Here is a 17,365-nt window from a genome sequence, read left to right as displayed (position 1 = left end):
GCTTACACTCGGAAGTATGTTCACAAAATTTCGTCTCCCTGGTGCATTCTCGCAAAACGCTAGAGGTAACTTACAGCTTGACTTACAGTTGAATAAATAGAAGTTAGCAAACTGCTATCCAGATGGCGCCAGATAATAAATGGCTTCTATCACCTGTCTTTGGCCTGTCTAACAGCCATAGCGTCTAAAAAGAAGCTAAATTTCTTTACGGCAGCCTCAAAATGCCCAATCATCTCCAAAAGAGCTATTAAAAATCTACCTCTTCGACTCATCTTCTTTCTCTCTTCTCTCTGGGCTGGTTTCCGCACTTAATTAACGTTTCCGGCAAAGTCTTCACTCCAGCCATCCAAGCTCGCTCCAGAAGCCGAGTAGATCGCCCAGATTACCGAGGGTCTCTCGACTCATGAAAAGAAGCAATCGCTATAGAGAGAGTATTCACCAGGCATCTAGCACCACTTTAATGACACTTTCATAATAATTTTGACCCATTTATCCAGTACTTTGTCAGAAGAGAAAGTTGCGTGCCGCCTCCTCGTTTAGCAGAGGAGCTTGCGTTAAATGCTTTTGGAATTTATTTCTGTTTTGATGTCCGTCGGTCGAACCAAGGGTGTTCGGGGCATGCAACGGTCGTGAATTGTATCTGCTACCAAGACACAAAGTAAAGATCATTTTCGCACTTTAATACTTGTTTACATTTTACCATAGTCTTGTAAGTGCATTAGAATATACACAGCTGTTATTGTCACCATACACAAAGTTACAGTTATAGTTTTTGCCCACCAAATAACGAGCAAAATTATTTCTTACCTCCATCATAATATGACCACCATTATTATACCATATTTTGTTCTATCTTTACCTTTTATTTATTTTTTCTTTCTTTTTGTATTTGTATAATAATTAATCATCTAGTTCGTGTAAGTGGCACTGCCGTTCAATTAGATGTAAAATAAAATAAATAAATAAATGACATAGAGCTCTGCATAAGGGCCTACCTATCTATCTACCTGAGAATAAAAAAAACAACGTATCTGCCGTGCCATGCCTTTTTTTTTTTTTTTGTTGACGCTGGGGAATGCATTTACGCATCCCCCCCGGAAGCTAGCCAGCCAGCCGTGAGGCAGCCAGCCAGCTGAGGGAGGGTATGTGGGACTCGCCGGCCGAGAGGCGACCGGAATACCCACTAAACCCCAGCGGCGCTACTGCGCGTCGCCTGGCGACTGGGTCACGGGAACGGCCGAAGCAAACAACCGCGACCCAGCCAGCGACGTCTGCCAAGGCATACCCTCCACCGGGGACCTGCTCGGTCCCCACCACCGCACCTCCGGGACGCACCAACGAAGTGCGTCCCCCGACCCTGGGACGCGCACGTCGCCCGCGTCCCATCCTCCGCTTCGTCCACTGTGCCCTCTGCTAGTCAGAGGGACACGCGGAGAAACCTCCACCCCTGCCAGGTCATTAGCCATAGCCAACAATATCTCCGAAGAGAAATTATTAGCCATGTTACCGGGGCGCACCGGCCCGAACACTGCTCTTCCCCTCGGACGCATCCAAAAGGGACCAGCAGCATCCAGGCACACTGGGAGGTTACCTGGCTGGCGCCCCGCCGTGCCATGCCTAAGACAAATTGATGACAAATTTAAACGATATGACATTGAACTAATAATAAATTTTGGCTAACTTTGTACGAATTTATATTTACGCCGCACTTTGAATAGAAAACAATATTTTTTTCCTATGAACGTATGAAGTCTAAACTCGTTGGAATTTGGCATGGACGCAAGGACAAATTGGACATGGCCGACAATTGGTGTAATGGAATCATTTATTTCACGGACGAGTGATGTGGCGAATTATGTAATTTTGTTAGACACATCGATGTATTAGACACGCGTGAAAAGTTGAAAACTTCACGTTACGGTTTGTGATTAGCTACTTCCGTATCACGAAACCTCAAAGCCTGTAAAACATCGATGCTTGTAAAATCATGCATACCATCTTTTCATGTTTCTGCATGGATGTCGGAAGTAATAAATAATTATAATTCTCATAGTCTAAGTATTTTTGTTACAGTTAAATATGTTGATCAAATCAGAAATGAGGAGAACCAGAGTTATCAACGGCGAGCGAATCTGAAGTGACAATTAAATAATCAGGACATATAGTTCTAAAATCCCATAGACGTTGTGGTTCCAACGTGGTTCCAACGTGCTAGAATGGCAACCTTGCACAGGAAATCGCAGCGTTGAAAAACCCGAGATTAGATAGTCAGAGATACTGAGTAAGGAAGCATAATAAAATTATGAACTTTGATGCAACGTGGCCCGTAAAGTATTCAAGACCCATACTATCATGCATAGTGATAGGTATATAGGGCATAGTGTTAATCTTTTAACCACTGCCCATTACGTCACAGTCTGTGAAAATTAGCTCAAATTCTCACTAAGATCAAACGCATTTCTATGAACGCGGAAGGTAAGTGAAACGCACCAAATACCTTCCAACTGCTTAAAGTCGGTCAGCTACATACCGTTTGTACGACTGCCATTAATTATCCTAAGTGGCGAGATTCATCTGTCATTGTCTACCACGCCTCTATAATTTTAATGAATGGCCTTTGAAGTCTAGCGCAGTTAACTATCGTAATTAACTGAAAATCGTCTGAAAACCGATTTGTAGTTATCCGTTGAGACAGAAAATGGAATCGAGTACCTACCTGCCTAAAATAAAGCGGCAACTTACAATAATCTAAAATCTTACTAATATTATAAATGCGAAAGTGTGTCTGTCTGTCTATCTGTCTGTCTGTCTGCTACGTTTTCACGACTCAACCGCTGAACCGATTTTAATGAAATTTGGTACAGACTTGGGATATAACCCGGGGAAGGACTTAGGCTACTTTTTATCCCGGAAAATTAAAGAGTCCCTATAGGATTTAAAAAACCGATATCCAAGCGGGCGAAGCCGCGGGCATCCTCTAGTCATAAATAATAAATTATGCACCTATTACGATAGCTTCTTTTATACTGGACTTAACTATAACCATCGATACTATAGCTTAGAATCAGGGTTAGAAAAAAGTTTTCGTCCTGTTTAAAACAAAAAAGATACGTATTTACGCTTTTCTTAGGTCTTTAATAGCGTTTAAAATAAATTGTTCTAAGCACTTGCTTCTTTCATCATAGCTTTGAGTAGGTACTTACCTAAATTTTTAAGAAAAAAATCTGTCTTAGTCCTAGCAAGCGTTGATTAGAAAATGAATACTAGATAAAATACTAATGGATTTTTGTAATAATTATTATTATCAATCCAATAAGGGGTTTTCTTTGCTTAGTAACGAGTACCTGGCGTGTGCTACTAAGCTAAAAAAAGTCTAAGTTTTAGTGGTCTAAACTAGTTTCGCATTATTACCTTCCTAATGAAACCGATTTGGAGCATATCGGTTGGACGGTTTCAAAGTCTATAAGAGACATGGGTAGAAACATATTTTTTTGTTTTTTATCTATTAGGATATATACATTATACATATATCACACTCGAAACTCAACTTGAAAAAAATTCAACTTTACCATAAAAGACAATGTAAAAATACAAAGTTTCCAAGGTGATTCATACAATAAGAGTAGCTTGATATTTTTGTCTTGAAAAAATTAGTAGGGATCAACTCAGGCATTTGACCGCGGTTGGACATAAAAAGGTAGTTAATATTTTATTTTGGGGAGACTGGCAAACTTTTGCCAAGAATTGTGTTGTTTTTATACCATTCTTTTTATATTACTAACTTTTTATTTGTTATATACAAATAACTGTTACTCTACATATCGATGTCGGCTTCGTCAAACAAAAAAATCCTCAGTAGGTTCCTGGAACATGTCAGAATCATAATCCACTTGGTTGCAAATATTTATTTTATTTAAACATCTTTATTTCTTAATACTATAATAAAATAATAAAAAAAGATGGGCGGTTCTATTAAATACTATCCGTAATTAATTAGAAACGCGTGGTTCTGTAGAAGTTTGAAAATTGACAAATACTATTTGAAATTGCTATGATTTTCTCTATCTTTCCGAGAAAACTTTTTCGTAAGCTCCGATATAAGTCTTTATATAACTCTATAAGCAAAACAAAAACCTATAAAATTGTGTCGTCTCAGAACACTCACTAGTAATAAATAAAATAAAATTAAAGTAATTTGCGCGACGATTTGCTAACAAGAGCAACTGTAGCGGTGAAATAAAACAATCTAAGCACAGATTTAAATAAAAATGTAGATTGTGCGCTCGTTTTTTTTTTTCAGATTGAGTATGCTGCGTAGCGGCCGCTACGGCATCATTGGAGTGGTGAAGCTCCAACTGGTGATAAGCCCTAGGGCTCGAAGAAATAATTGAAGCGATCGGGGAATCGGGGCCCTCGTCTTCGCCGGTGAAGATGCTGTAAATTAGTCTGCACATAATCTGTAAATAACGTAAATCTGCCAATCTGCAAAGTCGTGTGAAAATGTCAAGTCCACACTGAATGACAGATGTACGCATAGTTAACGTTAACTTGAAGAGTTTTGAGAACCTTAATTTTATATGAGTCTCACAATCTCTACAGAATACAGGTGCGAGGGCAATCGATTCATTTTTTTCTATGGACCATTTTGTGATTCTCTTTTTCCTATAGTCTATGTCTGTAGGTAATTCAGTCCCACGTAAATACTTTGTACGTCGTAAAATGTCCGCATTCGCTTTATCGCAAAGCTTTCTTGTTACGGACGATTATTGCAATTAAATATAAATATTTTACAAACGACCTTCGAGAAAGTCGAAGAGAAAGGTATAGTTGAAGACATGGCAACATAGGCTACTTTTTATCCAGGAAAATCAAAGAATTCTCGCCGGATTTTTAAATACCAAACCTATGTAAACAAAGTCGCAGGCATCAACTAGTTATAAATGTGATAGTTTGGAAGTTTCATGTTTGTTACTCTTTCATGCCACAATGGTTGGAATCGGGATAGCTTATAAGCTATCTGTGTTGATTCAGGGTATACCCTGGCCACTTTTATCCCGGAAAATCAAAGAGTTTTCTCTCTTTTAAAAATCCATGCTGACGAAGTTCCGGGCACTATCGAATAATATCATATTTATTTAATATCACTGGCCTTTAACTAAATAATCAAAAGTATTTTGGGAGACAAGGAAACTACAGCACAAAGGCCTTGGTACTCTATTTATTCTCGTACTAGGAAGTTTCGGATCCAAAGGCAACATAGGGACTGTGATGAAATATTTATGAATTTAATAAGTAAAAAACCGGCCAAGTGCGAGTCGGACTCGCGCACCAAGGGTTATGTACTCAGGTAATTTTTCCGACATTTTGCACGATAAATCAAAAACTACTATGCATAAAAATAAATAAAAATCTGTTTTAGAATATACAGGTAAAGTCCTTTTAGAATATGATACCCCATTTGGTATAGTTATCTTACTTTGAAAATTGAAATACATTTTACTTTTTTTTTAATGATGTAACCACAAATTTACGGTGTTCGGATTTATTCCTTTACATGTGCTAAGACCTAACTTTCTACCTTTCATGGGACCTACCACCATAGTTTGATATAGTGACCACCTCTGATTGACCGACACTCGCTCATTATGGGTTTCAATGCATTGTTTGCATTAAGAATACCATCATTCACCCGATATTTATCCACAACTGAGTATCTTGCAGGGATTTCCACACGCAACCGTCTTGTACCTTGAATCAGCGGCGAATAAAAATACCATAAATTCAGCCAATTACAGCTATTGAGATTATTATAATGATTGATGCATTCCTTCCGGAATCGACCAGTAGATATAAAATCCCCTCGCAGTCCAGTAAACAGCACATGCACAATAATTTCTCATTAATCGTGCAAAATGTCTGAAAAATAACCGAGTACGGGAACCTTCGGTGCCCGAGTCTAACCGGTTTTTTAAATATCTAATAATATTCAATAACTATTGAAATGATGAATTTGTTTTGGATGCATTTTGGACAGTTTGGAAGTCGGAATGTGATACGTATGTTGTCCGTCAATCTGCACGCCAAAACAACTATCATGTGATGATGGTATGATGTGACTCTGAAAGCCAAAAGAAATACAAGTGAGTATGCCAAGTTTGGGAAGAAAATTGTTTGTGCTTTAAAGAACCGAGGTAGGTATTCTATAGGGAGCTGTACACAGCCCCGATCTAGCTGGTCTAATCAAATTAACCAATAGTAAGTCATATTGACCGAACCTTACAGGATATTCAGACGATAACAAAACTACGTTTATATGGAGAACCCTGGCGAGCGCGCTATGAAAACTTCTCTTAAAACCATGACTAATATTCTCCACTAACTAAGCGTCCGACAATAGTCTAAATTAGCATGTGTTAGCTACTTTGGAAATTCAATCGTTAGAAAACCAGTGAGAATTTTTAAAAAGGCTATGTCAAAACTTGTGCTACAAATAGTGTGGAATGTATGCGATATGGAGGTCACCACTAATTTTCGTTTGCACGCTTTCTTCTAAATCAAGTAGGTACAACCCAAGACCGGGTTAATAAAGCGGTTGACTCACAAGGCCAGACTGAATAAAATAATAAAATATTTCTTTCATTTTTATTAGGCCACAAGTGTATTTTAGTTCCTAGTGCGACGTTTAAACGAAGTGCTTTAAATTATCTTTTATGACTATTCCACTTCAACCTAAAAAAATAAAAGGATTAGGCAACACTTTTCACAGCAATATTAAAACATACTAGTTTTGCTATAATCTGCTAGAACCACTGTAAATACAATAAATCTGTGTTACAGCGTGCAGTATGCAATATGTATGCACTATCTTCCGTACACATTCAGAAAAAGCAAGCAATACTCACAACTACAAACAACACACAACATCACACAAATTCCTCTATACACTCTATTAGTAGGTACAGAATATTATGCATATGACATTCTGTGGCTCTACTCAGGTAGTGTCTACTTGACTATATCCATCTGTCTAGATACTCCTTTCCTAGTCTACCAGTTGTCTAAGTTGGCATTCCACGGACGAAGCGATTTCCTCACCCCATTTCCCGTTTTCAATTCGAACCGCTAGAATACAAAATGCCTTGCGGTGTCCATTTTCCACTTTATCGTGTTTTTCTATTTCCCATTATAACATAGAAGAATGAATCTTCTAGCTATCTGCAAGCGCACTCTAACTAAGGCTGCATCATTCGATAATTGCCAGCGGGGCTGATTGAAGGCAATGAATTACAAGTGTAAATTAAAAATTTATAACACCCCTGACAAGTGAAGGTTACAGTAACTAGAAAAGAGCTGATAACTTTCAAACGCAAGAAACAGTTAAAAATTATTTTGCTATAATCCGCCAACAGGATAAATCTGTATGGTCAAACATGCAGTTACAAGCTAAGCACCGCTTACCTCCCCAACCAAGCAATAAAGCCAAGTTCCCAAGCAAGCACTGCCACCACCATTCACATGCAACACCACACAAGACTTTTCCACTACTCTCGACGCACGTTTCGCCCCGACACCGGAGCATCCTCAGGAGATTTTGACTTTACAATGCTGTATTGTCAAGTTGACTTGACAATACAGCATTGTAAAGTCAAAGTCAAATACAGATTTATCCTGTTGGCGGATTATAGCAAAATAATTTTTAACTGTTTCTTGCTAAACATGAACTTCCGCAAAGTAACGCCTGATTCTATCCAATATAACTTTCAAACGGCTGAACCGATTTTCTTGGATTACAGCTAAGAACACTCGATCAAGCCACCTTTCAAACAAAAACTATACTACTAGATAACTACAATCCTACTACTAGATAGAGCTAGATTACAGCCAGATACACAGATACACACGTCAAACTTATAACACCCCTCTTTTTGGGTCGGGGGTTTAAAAAGTACTTATCAGCTTTTTAGCAAGTGCATTCCATCTCGTGATTATTCAGTCAAGTGGCCAATGAACATTCCAATGATCACTATTTAAAAACCATTTGGTTTCATTGCCATTAATAGCGAGGCAAAATTCCTACTAGATTTGTGAAGGTGTTCCTTCATTTGACAAGGTCGAAGGTTTGGGTATAATCCAAATATAATAATTTGAGTACCTTTGCCAAGGTGATAAATGTGTTTGCCAAATTATGATTATGTTGAGATCATATCTGTGCTAATTATTTCAAAGTTCAAAGTGTAAACGACAAAAATGTGGAGTTTGCGGATAAAAGGTGAAACCACACGAAACTAAGTATTACATAAGCAGCAAAAAATTAAAGCTACTGTACTTGAGTGTACCATTTAGATTAAAATTACTAACAACGGACTCTATTTAAGTGAGGTTTTAGGTGGTTTGGCTTTAAAATGAGTTCAATTTTGTATTTAGTGAACAAACTCACGGACTTTGGACACAGTTTAAGGCAGTTTTGGTTAGTAATGGGTTAAGATTTGTAGTTAGTGGAGCAAAATTATTTTGATCAGAAGTGTAATTATACCATTTTGTTCACAAGCTTCTCAAATATTTTCAACGCCATAAGACTTTTTCTAGCCTTCACGCGTCTATGACAACTTTGCAATAACACCAATTTTAACTAAAGTATTAACCACTGACGAATTAGTTAGTTGATACTTACACGTAGCAGATCCAAACCAAAACTAGCTTTATTTAACTCGGTATGTAAATACCTATCCAAGCTTGTATAAATTCAAGAGTGGTTCTGAAATCTGAAGTACCCATTCCTTAACCTTGGAGAAGATGCCAAGTTTCTTTTCGAGTAATGTAATGTTGGCTTTGATTGATCCTTCAAAGTTATTCATAGGCATTGGCAAAGTTTAGGTATGGGTCTGTCTTCCTGTATCTCCTCCTTTCTTTAAACTCTGTAAAGGGCTCTAATGTATCCAATCAATCAAGAATATTATTATTTTAGCTAAGGTTGAATATCCATACAATACCTACTAATTTATGTACAAAAGTTTTGTCTATCTATCTATTTCATTTCCACAGCCTATGCGATTAGCCTATTTTAAACTGATTTTTTTACAGAAATATCTTGCACTCTGTAGTCGGATATAGGCTACTTTTTATCCTTGAAAATCAAAAAGTTTTCATAGTATTTTTAAAATCCTACACCCACACGGGCTTCATCATTATTTTTGCAGCACTTTATAAACCTTCGCATTGCTTACGTCTTTGGTTACCGTTACATTACACTCGTCTTCAGGGTTCCGCTAATAACCTTCAGTCTTTCACTCGCACTCTAAATCATGGAAAATTTACCCATCAGTTGACAGAAAGCTCTAAAATTACCCAGTCTAATTCTGTACTTACACACGTAGGTGGTAAAGTTAATTACCCAAAACATTGAACTTGAAAATGAACACGCCTGCCAAATCTGGCCACCTCAAATAATTAGCAAAGAGACATATGCTTGCCAAAACTTGACTCAAGGTATTCAAGCCCTTGTGTTGTAGGTACTAAGAGAAGAAGTCGTGTCAATGACCCGCCTTTCTAAACAACATTTTGGCTGGGAACCCGAAAAAATTAATTTTCAATACATCGCAATTGGTTTTGGCACAATACCAATGTTAATATTGTTTTACTGTGAACTCAATCAGGTGGTAACAATGACTTACGATTGCAAAAAAAATGTTCTTTAAAAATTTTTCCTTTTCTCAAATACCTACTGCTTTTTTGAACAAAGCTTAGAAGAACTTGATGGTTGATAAGTTAGTGATTTCTAATTGCCTATTTCAGTTCAATTTATACTTCTGCATAATGAACTTTATTCAGATTTTCTCTAATGTCTACTATGTCTAATGAGCTACGATGCTACAGACAGATACACAGATACACACGTTAAACTTGTAACACCCCTCTTTTTGGGTCGGGGGTTAAAAAACAATTCTGAATTTTGAATTCCAATCGGTTGAAAATAATTTCCAACTTTTATTTTTTTGTACGATAGGATTTATTATTTGGTAGCATACCAAAAAATGAAAGCACCTCGTAATTCTTATCAGCTCTAAAGCTATTTTAAAAGTGGTTTCATTAAAACCAGGAAGCGGCTGGTCATTGTCTTAATGTCTATCAAAATTGATGGTTCAGTCGACGATATTATTTTGGGATATCTCAGTCTAACCGCTCAATGTATGCTCAATGTCACGAGGCCAACAACATCTTCAATGAAAATAACCATTACTCGAGCCTCATGCGGTTACTTAACATCTGCAAGATTTTTTTAGTTCAAGGTAGCATATTCATCGGTTATTAATAGAATCAAGAAATAGTTTATCTACTGTGCAATTCCACTGTATCTCCTACTTTCTTCAATAAATATGATGAGTTACTTAAATTAGACCTTGATCTCTTTTAGCTCCTTGATTGATTAGCAAATTGTCTAAATTAAGAAACACGTGTAGAAACTATATATATTTTCTGCCACCAACGTGAGTTTGATTGAAACTGTGAGAAAGTGAAAAATTTGATCATTAGCTTGCAAGCCAGAAGTTGATATTTAGCTGCTAGTAGGGAAATTTTTACTAATATCAATTTCTAGCACAAAACCACTGTCGCTGCGTTTCTTGTAAAAAAACATCTTACCTGTACCTACCATTATCTCACGTCTGCTCGCACTTATCTCGCTCCTCCTTTCTTCCCTAGACTATATTTTTTTATTATTTATCTTATTTAGATTTTTTTGCATAATATCAATAATTTCAAAAACTTGATGTTTGGCTAAATATTATGATTTTTGGTATAAATATGTGCTAATCATTTAAGATACCTAGCTTTTTCAATAGCTTTTTGTTCGAAAAATAAGCCACGCTTACCACTTTGTTCACAAATTTCAAAACTTCAGATTCCCATCAATTTCACCACCATATACCAAAATTGCCATCAGCATCCTATTTATGAACGCTAAATTTATGTTGGAAAAATAAATATAGAGACCTCAGTTTGGGAAAAAAAGTCACCTAACTTTCTTTATACTTAGTAGGAATTTTAAAGATAAGTAATAAAACAGTGTTGATAATCAAAAACTTATTTATTTTGGTCCCATTAACATTAACAAAAAGAAAGTAACATTACAATAAGTTATCACAATGTAAAATATCGATATACGCATACTTATATAATTGACATACATAACCAAATTGATCTTCCTTACTACCGTCTCTACAGTACAATTAGTTTAACATTTTATTAACTACTAATACAAATTGAATCACACAAGAGCATGTACTATCCTAAGCTCTTGTGTGAAAAAATGTTCTAACATTTTTTTAAGTTAAATATATTATTTCATTTATTTTAGGAGTTTCCACACTGCAGACATAATCCTCTTGATACGACGAACCTTATGACGTATAGTATCATCATTATATTAGGAGAATTTTATAGCACAAGACTTTAATGTTTGATATCAATCGTTACACTTTTCTATATCAGTCTTATTTAAAACATAATTCCTATCAATTATACTTATTACATACACTTATATAACGATATCTGCATAGAAGCCTTAAATGTATACGACCTTAAATCTTTGTGATCTTTAATATTTTTAAACCTTTATATTTTAATATCAGCATATAATTCGTTGTAGCTATACTTTTAATTACGAGTATATCAGTAATTAGATGGTTTATTACGCTTCAATATTGTTATCATTTTGGTGAATTGCATATAAATGAAGGGCCCAAACTCTGAGCGTGTAAATTTATTTTATATTTTATAATGGTATTTTATTAATTATTCATGCTTTCATTAAAAATAATGTATTGAAGTTAATGAACCATCTAATTTTAGTTTAGATTATTTACCTATATCAACCCTATACAAAATTATTTACCTAACAGCTTATGTCTAATTTTTCAGACGTTTACATTTTAACTATTCTCAATAGGTCCATATCGCTGTCTAAACCACATCATTCCACTATAATCGGGTTCGTAGACGTCAGGGATCTCTTTATCAATGGCTTCGCAATAGACCATCTTGACAGATGCCTCGCCAAATAGCCTCTCCTCAAATTTTATGAGCTGCTTGAAGAAACCGGTGTTCGGTCGGATTTGTGGCCTGAAAAAGATTAACTTTTAGAAAAAGATTGTAGCCATTGTGTTCTATGATTAATACAGTAGAAATATAAACACAAAGACTTCCAATGAAGTAAGTAACTGAAGGGAGTCAGTTCAACCTTTAGTTTGTTCATTGGATGTTCATTGGATGGTAAAAATGCAAATATAATGCAGATTTATAATTTTTAACCCCCGACCCAAAAAGAGGGGTGTTATAAGTTTGACGTGTGTATCTGTGTATCTGTGTATCTGTGTATCTGTGTATCTGTGTATCTGTGTATCTGTCTGTGGCATCGTAGCGCCTAAACGAATGAACCGATTTTAATTTAGTTTTTTTTGTTTGAAAGGTGGCTTGATCGAGAGTGTTCTTAGCCTTAATCTAAAAAAATTGGTTTAGCCGTTTAAGAGTTATCAGCTCTTTTCTAGTTTTCTTGTAGAAAAGAAGGTTAGATAACCGTTAGGTTCTTAATATTATGTCAATAGACAAAATATGTCAAGCTGTCAAGATGGACGTTGCCTAAATACATAATTATTTATTTGAAAATGATGTTTTGGAAAACTCAAATACTTTGGATCGTCGGGGGTGTTATAAATTTTTAATTTACACTTGTTATGATAGTGTTTTTCCTATACTTCAAGGGAATTTCCAATCAGTTTTAAATACATATCAAAAATTGTGGGACCGCCAGGACTCTCACTTTAGTGAACTGTGACCTAGTAGATCAAAGTCTCCGGGAGAGACGTAAGTTCGAATCCTGCCGGTTCCGAAACTTTTTTATGTGTGTCAAGGGAATGATATTCGCAAGCTTTGATACCAATGAAGAAAATAAATTAAAGTGAATAAAACTGTTTAAACTTCAGTCTTCTCTATTTAATCTGTCTTTCAAGAGAGCAATTGCCGAATTTCTTGCTGGTTCTTCTCGGTAGGAAAGGCATTCCGAGCCAGTGGTAGATACATTTGACGATTCAAAAGTAGGTAGGTATTTGTAAAAGTTAGGTATATAAAAGTTTGATTGAACAAAAAAATTGTTTATAGTTTATTCTATTCTATAATAATAAGCTTTACCTTCTTTGTTTCAAATGGTGATAGGCATCTCGGAGGGTCATCTTTTGCCATTTAACTAGATAGGCCAAGCAGAGGGTAACCGATCTTGAAACACCAGCAACGCAATGTACTAGCACGACTTCATTTCTAGAGACGACCTGTTGAAAAATTACAGTTGTTATCTCATTTGCAAAATACATATAATTACGAGGATTTTTCTCTGTCTCTACTGAAACCAATTTTGTACTCTATATTATATTTATATTTTACAAACGTATTAACTAACTTTATCTAAAGAAGGTTATTACGTTGACACCAAAAAACTTGTTTACTCTGCTATTGATAAACGCAAGTACCTACTTATTTATCAGAAACAATAACTTTTATCTTCAGTCTTTACCTACCCGATTAATCTTAAATGGTACGAGTAAATAGCAAAATATAAAAAAATTAAAAAACGATCCATAATATGTATCTCTAAGGTTAAAATTATTGACTTAGCTGTTTTTCTTTTCTAATATAATAGGTATGTCAGGGCCAACGCATAACATTGTTTTATCATACTCCAGATTTATTTTAATTTCTTTCATATTAACTAATCACATTTAAAAAAAAAAACAATTTAATCAGAAATGCTGCAAGAATTATCTACGTGATCAAATCAAAAATTAAGAGATCCGGTAGGAGTACCAATATAAGTGACATAGCTCAACGGGTTGCGAAGTTGAAGTGGCAATAAATAAGCAGGGCAGATAGTTCAAAATTGGGGTCCCAAATTGACGTTGGGGTCCCAAGGTGCTAGAAAAATGACCTCGCACCGAAAGTGCAAGGTTGGAAGACCCCCCAATAGGTGGAAAGACGACATCAAACAAGTCACAGGGACCCGCTGGATTTAGGCGGGCAAAACCGTGGCGTGTAAAATTTCCTATGACATTAACATGAGACCTACGTCCAGCTGTGTAGATACGGCTAACTATTGATAGTGATGATAATGATGATGATGATCATCCATGAATGAAATTAATTGATGAATCCATACCTCATTTATTAGGTCTGCAACTCTTTCCATATACGGATGCATATCTGAATTAGGTGTATCTAGCAGCGGTACGTAATATCTTGGGGCATAGTCTTCTGGTGGTGGTGGAAGTTCGGGGGCTGCATTCACCACTAAACCTGGATGTAAAGCCTTCACTGCTCCTGGCAGAGCATGGGCACCACAAACATATACCAGGTCGATGACTCGAGATACTCCAAGAGGGCAACCTCTGGGGACAAATAAAAAAATTACGTTATTTATGCAAACCGAAGCGAAAATTCGTATGTCTATGATGCAAACAATAACATGATTTTATAGGGCTTTTATAAATTTTAAAAATTAGATATTTGGTTATAACTTCTAGGCTTCTTAGAGTATTTCAATGTGATTTTTACCATCATTTACTTAGACCATTCAGGAAGGTTTAAATGTAAACATAACATTCGCTTGTAGACTTAAAAAATGATAAGTAAAATAACTAAAATAATGATCTATGTGTTTCAAAGAATTAAGGCTCAATCGAGGTTTCATAAGATTATTTTGTCATTCTTCATACTAAAGAATTTCTATTATATCTCCTAAGAAATATTTTTATATGTAAAATTACTTTTACATATAAGACTATGGTTAATATGTCCTATTGCAGAATAGTAACTTTAATAGCTATTAGGTGATAGTATTACAATACTTACTATCATAATATTAATTTTTATTTAAGAAGATATTAGTTGTGATGATAGTAAAATTGTAAATATGAAAAGTATAAGTAGTAAAATCTTAATGAAAACATGTAGGTAAGTATTAACAACGAAGATGAGTAACAGATACTTCCTACGTAAAACTACGTTTTGTTTATAAACATGCCTCCGTTGATCAGTCATAATTTAATACCACTACGTTGAGTTTCAATAAATTCTACCTGTAATATAAAATGCTTTTCAGACATCCTGTCCTCTACGAATCAAATCTATACCTTCGCTTAATAGGGCTCAGGGAAAACCACAGACATAGATATTAGTTTCTAGAATATGTCTGCACAATTTCATGGACTTTGATTGCTTAATATTCAACTGAAATTTGAACTACGTTTGTATAGAGCGAGTGACGGAGAGACCCCTCTTAATAGTATTTAAAGGATAATATGACTACTTTAATTTTAGTAATTAGTCTCAATTTGAGCTTAACCAAATTTACTTCAATTAAAACTAAAGCTACAATGGTTAAATTAATATCAAACTTGGCAACTTTAATTTTTATGAAATTCAGAGACATCGTTCTAAAATAATTGGTTTGAATTCCGGGAAAATGTTACCACCAAGGATTGTAAACCAAGGAATTCGTATTCTCCTAACCAAATCCTTGATCAGAGATCACGTTTCAGTTAAGACACATCCTTCTAGAATTTGTTTCTTATGCTATGGTTCGGAATGCGACACATATGCCCTGAAAAACGTCAACAATCCGCCACGTAAACAGCATACCAGTCGGTTGTGTCATTCTGGCGATCAGCCAACGCGTCTGACCTAGCGCGAACTTGCCTACTCATACCTTTGGTTTAGGACGAGGAATTCCGACTTGTGGAATCGCGAAATTAACGAAACTTTATCATCTATCAATCCAATTACCTTTTTATTACTTAGAAAACAAGTAGGTACTTTAGATTAACTTGTACCTACAAGCCGAAAATTATAAACGTACTTAGATACTCAAAAAGTTAAGTTTCAAAAAAATACATAGTATCTTATGTTCTCTAAATTAAGGAAACTAACACGCAATGCACAACGATGTTTATCATTCATCATGGTTTCTTATCAAAATTAAGTTCGAAATATTTGCTCAGATTTAAGAATGCAATTAACAAATTATTTAATATCGAAGACCACATTTCAACTAATTTATTATTAACCCCTTTAAACTTTGTAAATACTTATATCTAAGTTACAGCTTGTTATCTTGCTACATTTGTAAAAGCAATTTCTATGAACTAGCGTCGTGTAAACATTTCGAATAATGCCTAAAAATTTAAAGTCTTTTCATTTTATTTGAATTCTTACTTCACCTGCTATCAATAATTTCATTATTTCAACAGTTTAATTGATTCAAACGAATTAAATACAATGTTGTTTTAAACTTTTACCCACCTATTTAATTCCTCCTTTGTCAATTTATCGCTTTCATTACCATCAACTCTAGGTTCATTCTCATTTCCAACATTAGCCACCTTATCTTCGACTGTAAGAACCTTCATTTTCCTGGCAATAATATTTACTTATTCCACTTCACTTATTTTGTCTTTAGAAAAACACTTTGAAACAAAAAAAAATTTAAAACTTGTGATAAATGAAGTAAAAATATTAATTTTCACAGTTTTTAGACGAGATAGCGTCACCACGTTTCATTAAAGTCGTCTTATTTATTTTCCGACTCGTCTCAGTTATGAAAAGTTTTCGTAACGTGTTTTATATCGTAAGTGTATTCGACACGAGCGATGCGCGTCCAGCCTCGTGCTTCTGCACGCACTGAGCTGTGGGCACTGGCCACTGATTCTGAATCTCTGAAACTGGTCACCTGTGATTGCTAAGCTTGCAGTATCCGGCATTCCGATGGCTATTCTCGTCCAACGGTGACTTATTTTGTTTACAATCCGAGCAGCGCTACTTTTGGTGCCCTAACAAGATTTATTTACGGGTTTGAAAGGGAAATATTCATGTCATCAATTCTTTAAATGGTCTTTATCAAATGGTTGTATGAACTCTTGTTTATAATTTATACTAAAGATTGTCCGTCTAAAAATCTCGGGGGAACTCATTGATTTTCCGGGATAAAAAGTGTCACTCTCTAGGTCTTTATTATACTCATGCAAAAGTTCATTCGATCTGCTGCTCCATAGTGATGCAATTGAAGGAAAAACTAACAAACGAACACGCTTTCGCATTTATATGGGTAGTGATTTGAATTTTAATTTTGACCATGACATGGCATGAATTTTACCTACATTATGTGGCATGAACAAAATTCGTACTTGGTGATGAGTGAGAATGAAGATATAAAACGCACAAGAGTAGAAGAGATAGCTAGCGCTAATTGTATTTTTTCTGTCAAGTACCTATGTCACGTATACTTCTTTTACGCACTTAATTTATTTGCTATCTACTTATACTTACT

General features: G+C 35.5%; 1 protein-coding gene and 1 long non-coding RNA gene across 2 annotated transcripts; one reads left to right on the top strand and one right to left on the bottom strand.

Annotated features, from left to right (window-relative positions):
* Window positions 1–11,064: 11,064 nt before the first annotated feature.
* On the bottom strand, window positions 11,065–16,769 carry LOC123866838 (dual specificity protein phosphatase 14). Its single transcript, XM_045908549.1, has 4 exons — window positions 16,342–16,769; window positions 14,201–14,429; window positions 13,183–13,319; window positions 11,065–12,117 (listed from the first exon to the last, which is right to left on the bottom strand). Exons 1-4 carry the CDS (start codon window positions 16,446–16,448, stop codon window positions 11,928–11,930), a joined length of 663 nt encoding a protein of 220 aa, XP_045764505.1. The 5' UTR covers window positions 16,449–16,769; the 3' UTR covers window positions 11,065–11,927.
* Window positions 14,854–15,155, top strand: LOC123866841. Its single transcript, XR_006796267.1, has 2 exons — window positions 14,854–14,966; window positions 15,000–15,155. It is a non-coding gene; the product is annotated as an uncharacterized LOC123866841 (long non-coding RNA).
* Window positions 16,770–17,365: the final 596 nt, after the last annotated feature.

The sequence above is a fragment of the Maniola jurtina genome, chromosome 7 (assembly GCF_905333055.1).
Source record: "Maniola jurtina chromosome 7, ilManJurt1.1, whole genome shotgun sequence".
NCBI classification, from domain to species: domain Eukaryota; kingdom Metazoa; phylum Arthropoda; class Insecta; order Lepidoptera; family Nymphalidae; genus Maniola; species Maniola jurtina.
The sequence above is the reverse complement of the archived record's forward strand: the minus strand, read 5'-3'. Positions and strand labels throughout refer to the sequence as shown.

Bases quoted from the DNA above. Each gene is read 5' to 3' on its own strand.
- LOC123866838 (XM_045908549.1), bottom strand. From the start codon at position 16,448: ATGAAGGTTCTTACAGTCGAAGATAAGGTGGCTAATGTTGGAAATGAG. The intron at 14,430-16,341 runs GTGGGTAAAAGT...ATTTGTCCCCAG, and splicing joins ACAAAGGAGGAATTAAATAG to AGGTTGCCCTCTTGGAGTAT. The intron at 13,320-14,200 runs GTATGGATTCAT...ATTTTTCAACAG, and splicing joins TTGCAGACCTAATAAATGAG to GTCGTCTCTAGAAATGAAGT.